Source organism: Malaclemys terrapin, chromosome 21 (assembly GCF_027887155.1).
Source record: "Malaclemys terrapin pileata isolate rMalTer1 chromosome 21, rMalTer1.hap1, whole genome shotgun sequence".
Classification (NCBI taxonomy): Eukaryota; Metazoa; Chordata; order Testudines; family Emydidae; genus Malaclemys; species Malaclemys terrapin.
The window spans coordinates 8,118,516-8,132,700 of record NC_071525.1 but is presented as its reverse complement, the minus strand read 5'-3'; the positions used below and the strand labels follow the sequence as shown (position 1 = coordinate 8,132,700).

Below are 14,185 nucleotides of genomic sequence, written 5' to 3'. Positions count from 1 at the left end.
CTCCTCTAACCAGTATTTTTATACTGCAAAAGTTTTAAGTGTAAACCTGGCCTCAGTGAGGTGCTGTGTTTAGAAAGTGCTTTGAAGTTCAGAAGGGCTATTTAACATGTAATTGATGCTCTGAAATCTAACTGATTACTGCTTGCATCTCCCTGAGCTTTCATTGAAATTCGCTAGGTCAGTTTCCCATTCTGTCTCAAGGCTGCTTTGTTTGGGTTCCCAGCACTGCAAGCGAATTATTACACTTTTTAAAAAGCGTTAATTTAAATAACAGAAGAAGTCCCTTGTAAATATTTCCATAATAGTTTTTGTTAAAATCCTTTAACGCAAACCTTGGCTGGCGAGCCTGAATCTACTTGACGGTGTCTTAAACGATGTGATTTTTGAGCCCATGACTAGGAGATTCAGCATTAGGTCTGAAAGTCCAGGCTAATGCCCTGGCCTCAATTCACCCTGTTGTAACTTTTCCCTCCCTCCCATTCTAGGCCCCAAGTCCCTGGTTTCTGTTTTGAGTTGGTTCCAGGCCTTCAGCAATACTTGCACACAGTATGTTGGTTTTAAGCTCTGTATGACTCTAGTCATCCCTGACGGATGACAGAGTCAGGTAAAACTCAGCAAGCGATTTTTGGGAACCTGACAGCGTAAGCAGCAATTTGCGCTAAATGACGATGGTTTTAATGAGATCCACACTCAGGGTGAGCTCAGACTGAGGGCTTGATCATTTGTTTAAAAAAAAAATATCCCGAGGATTTCCAGGATGCTCAGAGCCATGGTATCTAGTGATACCAGCCGAGCCAGCTTTTTATAAAGCATTTATGGAATTAGTCGGTGCTCGAGGCTGGCAGTGGACTGAACGTGGTGGTATGCATATGGTTAAGAGCAGGGATGTGTCTCCCAGCTGGGATTGCAGTGAGGGGCTGCTGGACACTGAGGGGATTGCAGAGGGTTGGGGTGATGGGGGAATTGTTGCTGCCAACACATCCCTTTCTTGCTTTTCTCCAGTATTTAAACATGCTGCGGACATGTGAGGGTTACAATGAGATCATCTTCCCCCACTGCTCCTGTGACTCCCGGCGAAAGGGTCATGTGATCACAGCCATCAGCATCAAGCACTTTAAACTCCACGCCTGCACAGAGGAGGGTCAGCTAGAGGTAAACTACTCAAGGGCATGGCAGGGCTTCCTGGGTCTGAGTAAGTTCAGCTTTGCTGCAGGAAGAGGCAGAATACTGGTTCCCCATTCCTGGGGTGTTGCAGCTGCTGGAAGAGTAAAGTTGAGAGCAGGAGGAGGTGGCTGTGAAAACGGTGGTAAATGCACTGCTGTGTGATTACAGAGATTGCTGCTATGTTGGATTCCCATAGCAAGCTCTGCAGCGTTAGCAGAACCTCCCCACTTCCCCTGCGCACCATTCTGCAGCATTCCTGGGACTCCCTTGTTTTTTTCCATCTCTTCCCCTGCCCTCTGCCCTGCCCCGGTTCAGATCTGCCCTATAGCATTTCAGGAGCTACCTTGCCTCCTGACTCGGCCTTGGCCAAGACCCTACCAACTGGACCATGGCCTGCTCTGGAGCCCGATCTCTTCTTCTGTTTAGAACCAGGTAATAGCATTTGAGTGGGACGAGATGCAGCGGTGGGACACAGACGAAGAGGGAATGGCATTCTGTTTTGAATACGCACGAGGAGAGAAGAAACCTCGATGGGTTAAAATCTTCACCCCATATGTAAGTGACCTTGTTAACTGCAAATGCACTAAGGAGAGGGACTTGCCCAGTTTTTAGAAACTGGTGTAAAATTCTCTTTGCCCTGATCTCTTGGCGTGAGAGAAGATTGCGCTGCGTAATCAGACAGCCACTAGGAGGAGCCAGAGATACAGTAAGTTCTTGCTGGGTAGAGCTGGTACCTCTGCCTTCCCCTGAGTGTACAGCTTCTGAGTCCCGCCCTGCTCTCTAATGGACGGCTGTCATTGGTGCTGCGCTTTACGTCAACCTGAGAGAAGGCTGCTTTATCTTTGCAGTTCAACTACATGCACGAGTGCTTCGAGCGGGTGTTCTGTGAGCTCAAGTGGAGGAAGGAGGTAAGATCCTGAAACTGCACAGAAATCGCTTAGTACGTTTTGTGAGTTGACAGTAACCCTTTCCTGGCAAGCTTTCGTACTGGTTCGCAATATCAGCTTACTGTCCAAACCAGGAGGGGAGGGTTGTGTAGTGCGGAGGGCTGATAGTGGGGACTCCTGGGTTCTATTCCCAGCTCTGGGAGCAGGAACCTGGCAGTCACTCCTGGGTTTTATCTGCAGCTGTTGGATGGGAGTGTTGGCGAGTGACTAGAACAGGGAGCTGGGTGTCAGGACTCCTGGGGCCTGATGGTCTCGTCTTTTGCATAGCATATATCCTTTTGAAGAGGAGGTGCTGTGCGTGTGTGACATGCGGTAATCAAACCCCTGCCTCTGCAAGTCTCTGGCTGTGACACCTTGGGCAAGCCACTCCCTTGCCTGAGTCTCCTGATCTGTTAAAAGGAGAGAGGGTTATGAGGACTACTTAATTGTTCATCAAGTACTTTGAGATCCTGCAGGAGAAGGCTCTGTAAAAGTGCAAAGTATTTTTTTAAATTATGCCCAGCATCCCAGTCCCGGTTGACTGCTCAGAATCGGTCAGTCATGACGTCCTCTTGGTAAATTATTCAATGTTTAGGTGCGACTCTGGCTGGGAGTCTTCCAAGCCAAGGAGACCTTAGCAAATAAGCCCACTCCACCTGTTGCTTGTTCACTTGTTTGTATTCATTGTTTTCTGCTTCTACTGCATGCACCTCTCCATCCTCTCCTGGTCCTTAGAGGAGATGTTTGGCCACCCCTCATCCACCTGCCAGAGTCTCCCTATCCCCATGTGACTGCTCTGTGTCCCCTTGGTACGGCTTCCTGTTACAGCGAACTGCAGTGTAGCAGGCAGATGGCAGAAGACGGTAGCTGGCAACCTGCCCCCCAGGGAGTTGGCTCAGAGGAGATGATGCAGAGTTAGTCTGCTTAGGATGTTGAGGTCTGATACTAGCAATGTGCTGGGCCATCATCCCGTGTAGTGTCTTGAATCACCACAAGGTGTCTATTGGAAAACTTGTGCTGCTCTGTTGTCTCAGTGATTCTCAATCATCCCAGTACGTAAGCAACTGGATACAAGCAACTGCGGGAGGCAGGATACTGCACTAAATGGGCCATTAGTCTGTTCTGTGCTTCAAAGTTCCTCTGCTCAACCCATTACCGCTGAGGATCAACTCGGTCACTTCTATCGTCTCTTGATCCTGAAGCAGGCAGACTCCAGAAGTGACTAGCTTTGCTTATTAGAACACTGTTGGGTGCCATTGTGACGGAGCAGGGAGCAGGGCAGATTTGACCTGGGAATGTTGCAGGGGGGTTGCAGTGGGGATGTGGGACTTCCCTTGAAGGAAGCTACCTGAGCTGTAACCTGAGCCAGGAACGGGGGTGGGGAGAATTAACACCTTCTGCCCGGGAGACTGAACAAAGGAGAGGAGCAGCGGGAGGGGCTGGGAGTTTAGTTTCGTTTTGGGCTGGGTGGTGCAACGCAGGGAACCCCAAGCTGGGGTCTAAGCTCCCTGAACCTCCCAGAGGGACCTAATTGAGGGGGTCTGGTCGTACCTACACGCTCTGCTTGAGACTGTGTTCCTGTCCTTAAATAAACCTTCTGCTTTACTGGCTGGTTGAGAGTCGCAGTGAATCTCGGGAAGAGGGGTGCAGGGCCCTAACTCCCCCACAATCTGCAACAACTGGTGGCAGCGGCGGGATCTACTGCACCCCGTGGACGGCGCTTCCTGCAGTAAGTGGCTGGGGAGCAGTAAAACGAAGGGGGATTGACGGGGACCAGGCGTGCTGAAGAGTGAGAGAGAGACGGTTATTACCCCTGGGAGTGTGTGACCAGCGAGAAGGACTTTTGCAGTAACAGGGTCCCCCGGGGGGATCGCAGCGAGTGGTCCCAGGGGCGGAGGAGTCTGCAGCTCGACCCTGGCAGAGAGGCGGTGACCTCGAGAAGGGCTGGCACACTAGGGGTCTCCCTGGGAACTGTGGGGAGCTGTGAGCACACAGGCCGGTGAGTGGCCAGCAGGAAGATGTATGCCAAGCGGCTTAAGAGCGACCTGGTGGAGCTGTGCAAGCAGAGGCGGCTGCGCATTGGGAGGCTCACCAAAGAACAGCTCATTGCCCAGCTGGAGGCGGAAGATCGCGCGAATGAACTGATCCCTGTGTCTCAGGGAAGCAGCCTGGCAAATGCAGCGCAGGCACCAGTGTCTGTCCCAGCTGGGAGTGGTCAGCCGGCTGCTGAGGGCTTCCCGAGACCCCTCCTTCCTATGCCTAGGGGAAGGGTGGGGAGGAGCCCAGCAAATACCGAAGGCGCCGTGACCCCCCCGGCCAGCAGAGGATCCTCCCGGCGACGTTCGGCATCCGTGGAGCGGAATTGGCTGGAATGGGAGAAAGAGCTAAAACTGAGAGCTGGAGGATCGTGAACGACAGAGACAGCATGAATGGGAGGAGAATGAGAGACAGAGACAGGAGAATGAGAGACAGCATCAGCGTGAAGAGAGACAGAGACAGGAGAATGAGAGACAGCGTCAGCATGACCTGGAACTGGCGAGATTGAAGGGCAGCGAACCCCCGGCTGCGGTGAGTGAGGGGGGACCCAGGACTGCACGGAGCTTTGATAAGTGCATCATGGCCCCATACAAGGAGGGGGAGGACATGGATGACTTCCTGGAGGCCTTTGAGACGGCCTGCGAGCTGCACCGGGTTGATCCCGCGGACAGACTCCGGGTCCTTACCCCCTTACTGGACCCCAAAGCCGTGGCATTGTACCGCCAACTGGGAGAGGCAGAGAAAGGGGACTACGAACTATTCAAAAAGGCCCTGCTACGTGAGTTTGGGCTGACTCCTGAGATGTACCGGGAAAGGTTCCGGAGTCAAGATAAAACCCCTGAGATCGCATATCTGCAACTAGCCGTCCGCATGGAAAGATACGCCAGCAAGTGGGCTGGTGGGGCCCAGACGAAGGAGGACCTGATTAAACTGCTGGTACTGGAGCAACTGTATGAGCGGTGCCCATCCGACCTGAGGCTGTGGTTGGTGGACAGAAAGCCAGAGAACCCGCGACACGCCGGGCAGCTGGCTGATGAGTTTGTAAAGAGCCGGTCAGGGGGTGGCAGGGAGGAGCCCCAAAGGAACAGGCCCGCCGCGATGCAGAGAGAGAGTCACCCTGGGACCTCCCAAAGGGGGAATATGGGGAATCCCCTCCCACGGGGAATGCCCAGCATCAGGGACAACCGCGAGGGGACCCACGGGACCTGAGCTGCTATTACTGCGGCCGAAGAGGCCACGTTCGGGCCCAGTGCCCCAAGCTCAAGGACAGACTGAGCAGACCGAACCCGCACCGGGTTAACTTGGTAGAGGCCCGGGACAAGGGGAAGGCAGCATTGAGACCTTTGCCCATCATAGAGGAGCCTTTCCAGAAGGTGGCCATGGACATAGTGGGACCTCTCAGCAAGACGACCCGGTCTGGGAAGAAATACATCCTGGTGGTGGTAGATTTCGCCACCCGCTACCCCGAGGCAGTGCCCTTATCGTCCATTGAAGCAGACACTGTGGCGGATGCGCTGCTGACCATTTTCATCCGAGTGGGGTTCCCCAAGGAAGTCTTGACGGACCAAGGGTCCAACTTCATGTCGGCCCTACTCCGGTGCTTGTGGGAGAGATGTGGGGTCCGGCACAACTGGGCCTCAGCATATCACCCCCAATCCAACGGGCTGGTGGAGAGGTTCAATGGGACGCTAAAAATGATGCTGAAAACATTTATGAATCAGCACCCGCAGGACTGGGACAAGTACTTACCTCACCTGCTGTTTGCGTACAGGGAGGTACCCCAGGAGTCTACCGGGTTTTCGCCTTTCGAACTGCTATATGGAAGGCGGGTAAGGGGGCCCCTGGACCTGATGAGAGACGAATGGGAGGGGAAGGCCACTCCTGACGGAGAGTCGGTGGTGGAGTATGTCCTGACCTTCCGGGAACGACTTGCCGAGCTCATGGGCCTGGCCAGGGAGAATCTGGCCAGAGCCCAGAGGAAGCAGAAGGTCTGGTATGACCGCACAGCACGGGCCCGCGCCTTCGCCACTGGGGATCAGGTGATGGTCCTCATCCCCGTGAGGAAAAACAAACTCCAGGCCGCCTGGGAAGGGCCCTTCAAGGTTGTCAAGCAACTAAACGAGGTAAACTATGTGGTGGAGCTGTCGAACCGGGCACACCACCACCGGGTGTACCATGTGAATATGATGAAGCCATATTATGACAGGGGGAATATGGTGTTGGCCGTGTGTGGACAGTGGGAGGGGCAGGGAGATGACCCTTTAGTAGATCTATTCCCTGGGACAAGAGTTGGCTTCCCCCTGGAAGCAATTCCCCTCTCTGATCGGCTAACCCCTGCCCAGCGAGCTGAGATCGGAGGGGTGCTGCATCTGTACCAACAGCTGTTTTCCAACCAGCCTGGACGCACTAATCTGACTGTCCACCGGGTGCAGACAGGATCGCACCCGCCTATAAAATGCTCCCCCTTCCGAGCCACAGGGAAAACTGCTCAGGACCTGGAAAGAGAGGTCAATGACATGCTGGCTTTGGGGGTGATCCAGCCGTCTTCCAGCCCTTGGGCCTCGCCGGTGGTGCTGGTCCCCAAAAAGGACGGGTCGATCCGGTTCTGTGTGGACTATCGGAAGCTCAATGCCATCACTGTAGCCGATGCCTACCCCATGCCCAGGCCGGACGAGCTCCTAGACAAGCTGGGAGGTGCTCGGTACCTTACCACCATGGATCTTACAAAGGGCTATTGGCAAGTGCCACTGGATGCAGATGCCAGGCTGAAATCGGCCTTTGTCACCCCTCTGGGGCTCTATGAGTTCCTGACCCTGCCCTTCGGCCTCAAGGGAGCGCCGGCCACCTTCCAGCGCCTGGTGGATCAGCTACTGAGGGGGATGGAGAGTTTTGCCGTGGCGTATATCGATGACATCTGTGTCTTTAGCCAGACCTGGGAGGACCACATATCCCAGGTTAGACAAGTGCTGGACCGACTCCAGAAGGCTGGGCTGACCGTAAAACCGGAGAAGTGCAAGGTGGGGATGGCTGAGGTATCCTACCTAGGCCACCGGGTGGGAAGCGGCTGCCTAAAGCCGGAACCAGCCAAAGTGGAGGTGATCAGAGACTGGCCCGCTCCTCAAACCAAAAAGCAGGTCCAAGCCTTTATTGGGATGGCGGGGTACTATCGGAGGTTCGTGCCCCACTTTAGCGCCATAGCCGCCCCCATCACTGAGCTGTGCAAGAAGGGGAAGCCAGACAAAGTGGTCTGGACCGAGGAGTGCCAGGAGGCTCTCCGGGCGCTGAAGGAGGCTCTGGTCAGTGGCCCAGTTCTGGCAAACCCAGACTTTGACAAGCCCTTTATGGTGTTCACCGACGCCTCAGACACAGGACTGGGGGCGGTGTTAATGCAGGAGGATGAAAAGGGGGAGAGACACCCCATCGTGTACCTGAGCAAGAAGTTGCTACCCCGGGAGCAGAACTACGCGGCCATCGAGAAGGAATGCCTGGCCATGGTGTGGGCCCTCAAGAAACTAGAGCCATATCTCTTTGGGCGTCACTTCACCGTGCACACCGACCACTCTCCCCTGACCTGGCTGCACTAGATGAAAGGAGCCAACGCCAAGCTCCTGAGATGGAGCCTGCTCCTGCAGGATTATGACATGGACGTGGTCCATGTGAAGGGACGTGACAACCTGATAGCGGACGCATTGTCCCGGAGAGGGAGCCCTGAACTTCCCCAGGTCACTGGTCAGAGTGACCCCGCTCAGTTCAGTCTCGAAGGGGGGAGAGATGTGACGGAGCAGGGAGCAGGGCAGATTTGACCTGGGAATGTTGCAGGGGGGTTGCAGTGGGGATGTGGGACTTCCCTTGAAGGAAGCTACCTGAGCTGTAACCTGAGCCAGGAACGGGGGTGGGGAGAATTAACACCTTCTGCCCGGGAGACTGAACAAAGGAGAGGAGCAGCGGGAGGGGCTGGGAGTTTAGTTTCGTTTTGGGCTGGGTGGTGCAACGCAGGGAACCCCAAGCTGGGGTCTAAGCTCCCTGAACCTCCCCGAGGGACCTAATTGAGGGGGTCTGGTCGTACCTACACGCTCTGCTTGAGACTGTGTTCCTGTCCTTAAATAAACCTTCTGCTTTACTGGCTGGTTGAGAGTCGCAGTGAATCTCGGGAAGAGGGGTGCAGGGCCCTAACTCCCCCACAATCTGCAACAGCCATCTCTGAACACAAGTTGCCTGTAGCATCAGATGGGCCTGGAGCAGACGTGTATTTCTGTAAGGACTGATGCGCTGATATTTGTGTAGGCTCCTATACCCCAGAGATCTGAGGCTGGTATGTGAATATGCTCCGGCAGTCTGGATAGCTCTCATCTGTACATAACCATGCCGTTGCCAGGTGCACTGCTGGATTTCCTAGGGGGCAGCATTCGCTATGGTGGCTGGCAGGATTTTTGGCTCTTTATCACATGCAACAGCTGGGCACTATGGTTACGCAGTGAGGGGGAGAAGAGGCACTTTGGTCAGTGTATACAGATTTCTAGAGCTATCCGTGTTCTTCAGGTTGGCACTGGGCCCCTCACGTTACTGTCCCCTGCTTGGGAGATATTGATCTGCTCCAGGGGCTAAGTCCAAACGTGGGCATCTCTTTCTGCACTCGTATCCGAGCAGGGCTGAGCGTGTGTTGTGCACATAGGTCTGATCCTGGCTTAGTCAGTTCCTAACAGAAAGAATAGTAGACAGTTGAAATTCATTGCCTGGTGCTCCGGGGTGCTTATTGGAGCCTCCAAAATCCCATCCCTAAATTCACCCTAAATACACCAGTGCCATAGAAATAGATATTTAGTCCCCCTCCATCAGTTTTTATTTATATCCTTTTATATTCTTTTTTCTCGTCAAGGTGGAGGAGGAAGCGACAGACAAGGATAACAAGAACTTCAGTAAAGACAATATGTGCAGCAAGGTAACTGGGGTGAAAGCAAACAGCATCTGGGCTCTCTGAGCCGGTCTGATTGCTGTACTGCGGACCTACTGTTTACTTCCTGCTTCTCCATGCCAATTCCTGCTAGTGTAGAAGCGTTCAGAACAGTGGCAGCTCGTCCTTAAAGGAAACTTGCAAAGCAAAATATTTCCTGTGGCTGCATGCTGGGGAGAGATTGCCATGCCGCCTTAAGAAATGTTCTTTGTTTCCTTACACTGGATATATTTAGTCCTGACAGGTCCTGGACATGGGCAATTTTTGGAGAACCTGGAATGAGACTTTACCTGTGAAGCTCTCTCCACTCCCAGATGAGAGGGAAAGGGGGTCAGAAAGGAGCAGTAAAGGGGACACGCATCTTTTTTACTTTTCAGTTTCTTTAAAGGACCAAAGACTAAACCCGGAAGCTGCATGCCAACTTTTCCCACGGTAGTACTGGAGGGGCGTCCTGGTACCACTTGATTGGCAGGTCCTGATCTCTTTTCCATCTCCGTAATCAAGGGGTTAATTGAATAGTGGGGAGGGAAACCATCTTGTGTAGCTGAATCATTTAAGCAAAGCCGCCCTGCTTTTATCTGCTAAGCAGTAAGCATTTCTCACTGGTTCTACAGAGAGATTTAAACCTTTAGCCTCAAATTTTGCCTTCGGATGCACCCAGGAAGTTTCCATTGCCTGACTGGGGTTTTCTATCTTTAGCCTAATCTATGCTTAGAATGCAGGCTGGCGTAGCTGGGTCAGTCTGGGCTGTGAAAAGCCACACCCCCATGCCACACAGCTATGCTGACCAAACCCTCAGTGTAGACACAACTACACCAACAGAGAAGTGCTCCCGTCAACATAGCTAATGTCATTTGCAGAGCTGATCCTATACCTTTGTCGGCATACCCTGTGTCTCTGCTAGGCGCTATGCTGGAGTAGGTTCTGTAGGGCAGACGTAATTTGAGGGTTTTGTTCTGCTGCCCACACCTTAATATGCAGTCCGAGTGTACGTGACCCACACTACCCGTGAGCCAAACCCGACACTCGTCCCATCGTGTTGCGAGAGCTGAGGCCTTTGGTTTCCTGAGGACCTCCCGCCCGTTTTCTGCCCCACTTTAATCTCTGGCTGTGCTGCAGTCTCCAGCCTTTCAGCTGTGCCAAAGGCTCCTGCAGGGCAATCTTTGACTCCTCATCTCCCCGTTGCTGCCCTAAATGCACACGAGGATTCGTTAGTCCGTGTTATAAAGGAGGGTGGATGAGTTGAGTTGAGGGCTCACCAGTGAGCGCCAGTTCCTATCTAGTTACCTTGTGCTCCTCCCTCCGAGTGAGAGCCCAGCCATTTATACTGCTGAAGTAAAGGCCACTTGCAGTATCTCTGTACGCACTCGACTCTGTCCCTCCCCTCCAGCTGTGTTTGGCTGCAGCGTCTGGTTCTGCATAGGCCCGTGCTGTTGACTTGCATCTCTGTGTGCCAGAAATCTTGTCAAGTGAAGTCTCTGCAGACTGCTGTGGTCTATTCCGTATGTGCAGGGGTAGGGGGGACACAATGAGCAGCATGGAACTTCCGTAATCGATCTATTGGCCTGTACAAATTGTTTACAGTGTTTCCCTTTGCCTGCAATGCCCCTTTGCCGGCAATGCTCTGGAGAACTCGGCTCTAGATAATTCCCCTTGCTGAGATTCCAGATGTTCTTGCATTTGTGTACGATGCCTTCCACTTAATTGCTCGCAGGTCCTAAACTAAGGCACCAAGTCAATTGGTTTAGGCTATGGGGCTAAAAATAGCAATGTAGACGTTCCAGCCCTGGCTTGAGCCTGGGGTCTGAAACCTGGGAAGGGGGGAGGGTCTCCGAGCCTGGGCTCCAGTCCCAGCGTCTATACTGCTCTTTTTATCTCCCTGTGAGCCTGAGTCAACCGACCTGGGCTCTGAGACTCGGCGCCAGGGTTTGTCTTTGCAGTGGAGACATACCCTGAGTGTCATGTGGTGTTCAGGCTGTTACGTGCCCCCTTGTGACCGTATGGAAGAGTAGATCAGTGGTTTAATTCGGTCACAAGGGGGACCGGCGCTTAAACGCCGTGGTGAGAAGCATTGAACTAGAGAGAGTCTCTGGAGAGGGCGGAGCAGCCTTGACTGAGGGAAGCCGTGTGCTTCTGTTCCCTCTGCAGGCTCCCAAGGCAATCAGCAGAGAGAGCAATTCAGCCATCTCAGAGTGGGGACTGTGAGTGGGCACCAGGGCACAGTGGTCATGGGATTGGGAGGGGAAGGGGAGACAAAGGACCCCTGGGCAAAACCCTCTTGTGAGATCTTTAATGACCATTCGGCACAACCAGGAACTTTGCTTTTTAAAAGCCTTGTTCAAAAGTCGGACGAATTTACTTCCAAGAGGTGCAAGGTGTGTGCAGTCTGTCTGGATTCCTCTCCTTCCCTCTCTTGGGAGTTCACCTATTTCAGGCCAGATGCTGGTTCCCCTCCAAAGCACGGCTTCCCATGCCCACTCGCTGACCCAGCGCTATGGCAGTTCTACCTCTATAGAGATGGGAGTATAACCCACTTCCATGAGCCCGACTGCAGCTTCAGCAAAGGCTCCCTCCATGAATGGAAACCTCATCCTTGCTGGGGGGCGAAGGGGGCTAATTTACAGCTGCAAGCCCAGGGGGCGTAGATCTTTGCTATAGCCGCCTGCTGCAAGGCTGGTCCTCCAACCCTTGCTTCCAGTGCTGGTAATTACTAATGGTTATTGGTGTCGTCCATCAACCCTGCTGCTGCAGGGAGTGCAGTGGGAGCAGAACATTACAGCCTGCGCATCCCAAGGTGCTGGGGATTAGCACTCCGGGTACCAGAATCACTTCTGCACCCAGCGCTGGCAAGGAATCCATGCATGTGTGTTCCGAGATCTGCCTGCTCTCAACCACCACGCTGTTGTGTTCTTAGGCAGACAAACCTAGGATGATGATGGGCTTGGGGATCTGAGGGGGAGGCTGCCTCATGCGGTAGGTTAGAGCACCAGTCGTTCCCCTCAGCAGTCCTGTCTGGGTCACAAGTGAACAGTCGATTGCAGAGCCTTCATTCGGTCTAGCTTCACTGCCAGGCTGTGCCCAGGATTGGATTACACGGCTGGCGAATGGAAGTTGCAAGTGGGGCTTGAGGCGTTGGCAGAGCTGGAATGGTCCGGGGGGCAGTAGATGAAGAATGAGGTGAACAAGTGGTGGGGAGGGAGGGGCAGGACTAATGTAGCAGGTGGGGGAGTTGCAGGTCAACACTGAGGAGCATTAGCGGAGCCTCATGTGACTAGCCCCAGGAGGTTTCATAGTCACAGACTGCAAGGCCAGAAGGGACCTCTGTGATCATCTAGTCTGACCCCCTGTACAACACAGACCAGAGAACACAGAGAAATTCCTAGAGCAGAGCTGTTAGAAAAATACCAAGTCTTGATTTAAACATGGTCACCAACTCTTGGTGAATTGTTCCAAAGGTTCATTCCTCTCCCTGTTAAAAACGTTCGCCTTATTTCCAGTCCGCATGTGTCTCGCTTCAACTTCCAGCCGTTGGATGGTGTTCGACCTGTCTCTGCTAGACTGAGGAGTTCATTAGGAAATATTTGTTCCCCACGTAGGTACTTATAGATGGTGATCAAGTCACTCCTTAGCGTTCTTTTTTATTAAGCTAAATAGATTGTGCTCCTTGAGTCTCTCGCTATAAGGCAGGTTTTCTAATCCTGGTAGCCCTTAGTGGTGAGACCCAGCAATGGGGAGGGGTCTAGTGCTTAGAGTGGGGGACTGGGAATTGGAATTAAAACTCAATGGTCTGTTCTTTGCTTTCCCATGTACTCGTCAAGTGACGTTGGGGCAAGTCACCCCCTCTGTGCCTCAGTTTCCCCCTCTGCAAAAGGGGCTGCCCTCTGTCTAATTTGCCCCGAGAGGGTTGATGATTAGCGAGGCTGTAAGAGCAAACCCAGAGGCTTACTGTAAGTAACATCTTTTTAATTTCCCTTTCTTCTCTTTCAGAATATCTTTCAGATGGTCAGATCACAGCAGAGAGACGCCGCCACTTAGCCCCTCCTGTCGTGGAAGAACGTAAACCCCCCCGAAATTAACACTTAAAAGATTTAAAAAATTCTGTTATTGTATTAAAAGCCCTTAAACTAAATATTATTAATAACAATACCATTTGTGAATTTCATGGTTATGGAATTAAGCAACTAGGAAAAAACCAGCAGGCTTATCAGAGTAACAAGAGGGGAAAACTTTTCAACAACAGACAAAATCCACCCAAGGGTATTCTGTTTTTCTTTTTTCGTTTCACTTGGGTCCTGCATTGGAAGATGGACTGTGCTTATATTATATTTTTTACAACTGGAAATAGAAATGCCATCCATTTGCACTGTTCAGACATATATATGTATGTATGTAAAAAAAAAAAAAGAAAGTTATATATACAAAATACCACACGTATATACATATATATATTTCTTTTAAAATTTCATATCAGCAGCAGTACCTTTTCTAAGCTTGCGTTTTTACACGCATCTCTTTCCTCCGAATCCATCGTGTTTTTTTAAAAACTAACTTTAATGGAAAAAAAAAAAAGAAAAAAGTAACATTACAGGGAAATACCTCTCCTCTCAAAGGACCTTGACAAGTTTACAAGCTTTTAATTTGGGTTCTTTTTTTTTTTCTCTTTTCATTTTTTGCATTGAACCTTTTTAATAAGTGTATAAAGCACCTGCCTCCAGAACTAGTGGGACAAGGCGAGAGGGGATTTTGTTCACTGACAGTCTGATCCTGCATCCTTACCTTGGGTAGCGTTTAAAATCAGTGGGGCTGCTCACGGGTGTAAATGTTCACGCAGGGTGTGATGCTGTAATTGATGGGACTCTGAAAGCGATGGGTAGGATGGGTTTTGAGTTGGAGTCTTCCCATTGGCCTCAATGGACTTTGGGTCAAAGCCCTAAGGAGTGAAATTCACCTCTGTGCCAAAGTGCCAGATTAAGGCCTATTCTCAGTGTAAGGCCCACTGCAATCATAGTTTAAAGGGTTAAGTGGACCTGGGATGGTTCATAGTCCTTGTGCTGGCGCTTGGGTCCTCAGGCAGAGGTGCAAAAAGGAGAGCCGCAAAGCAGAATTA

At 52.0% G+C, this 14,185-nt stretch overlaps 1 protein-coding gene across 2 annotated transcripts in view; it reads left to right on the top strand.

Moving 5' to 3' along the window:
* The window catches only part of SNX27 (sorting nexin 27), a 61,105-nt gene extending 47,870 nt beyond the window's left edge, over positions 1-13,235 (top strand). Inside the window, exons 9-13 of one of the 2 annotated variants that reach the window (XM_054010580.1) lie at positions 1,003-1,152; positions 1,591-1,719; positions 2,013-2,072; positions 9,004-9,066; positions 13,066-13,235. In XM_054010580.1, the coding sequence (XP_053866555.1) occupies positions 1,003-1,152; positions 1,591-1,719; positions 2,013-2,072; positions 9,004-9,066; positions 13,066-13,113 (450 nt within the window). In that variant the 3' untranslated portion in view covers positions 13,114-13,235. The remainder of the gene's footprint in view (positions 1-1,002; positions 1,153-1,590; positions 1,720-2,012; positions 2,073-9,003; positions 9,067-13,065) is intronic. The other variant, XM_054010581.1, reaches the window with a different exon arrangement.
* Positions 13,236-14,185: the final 950 nt, after the last annotated feature.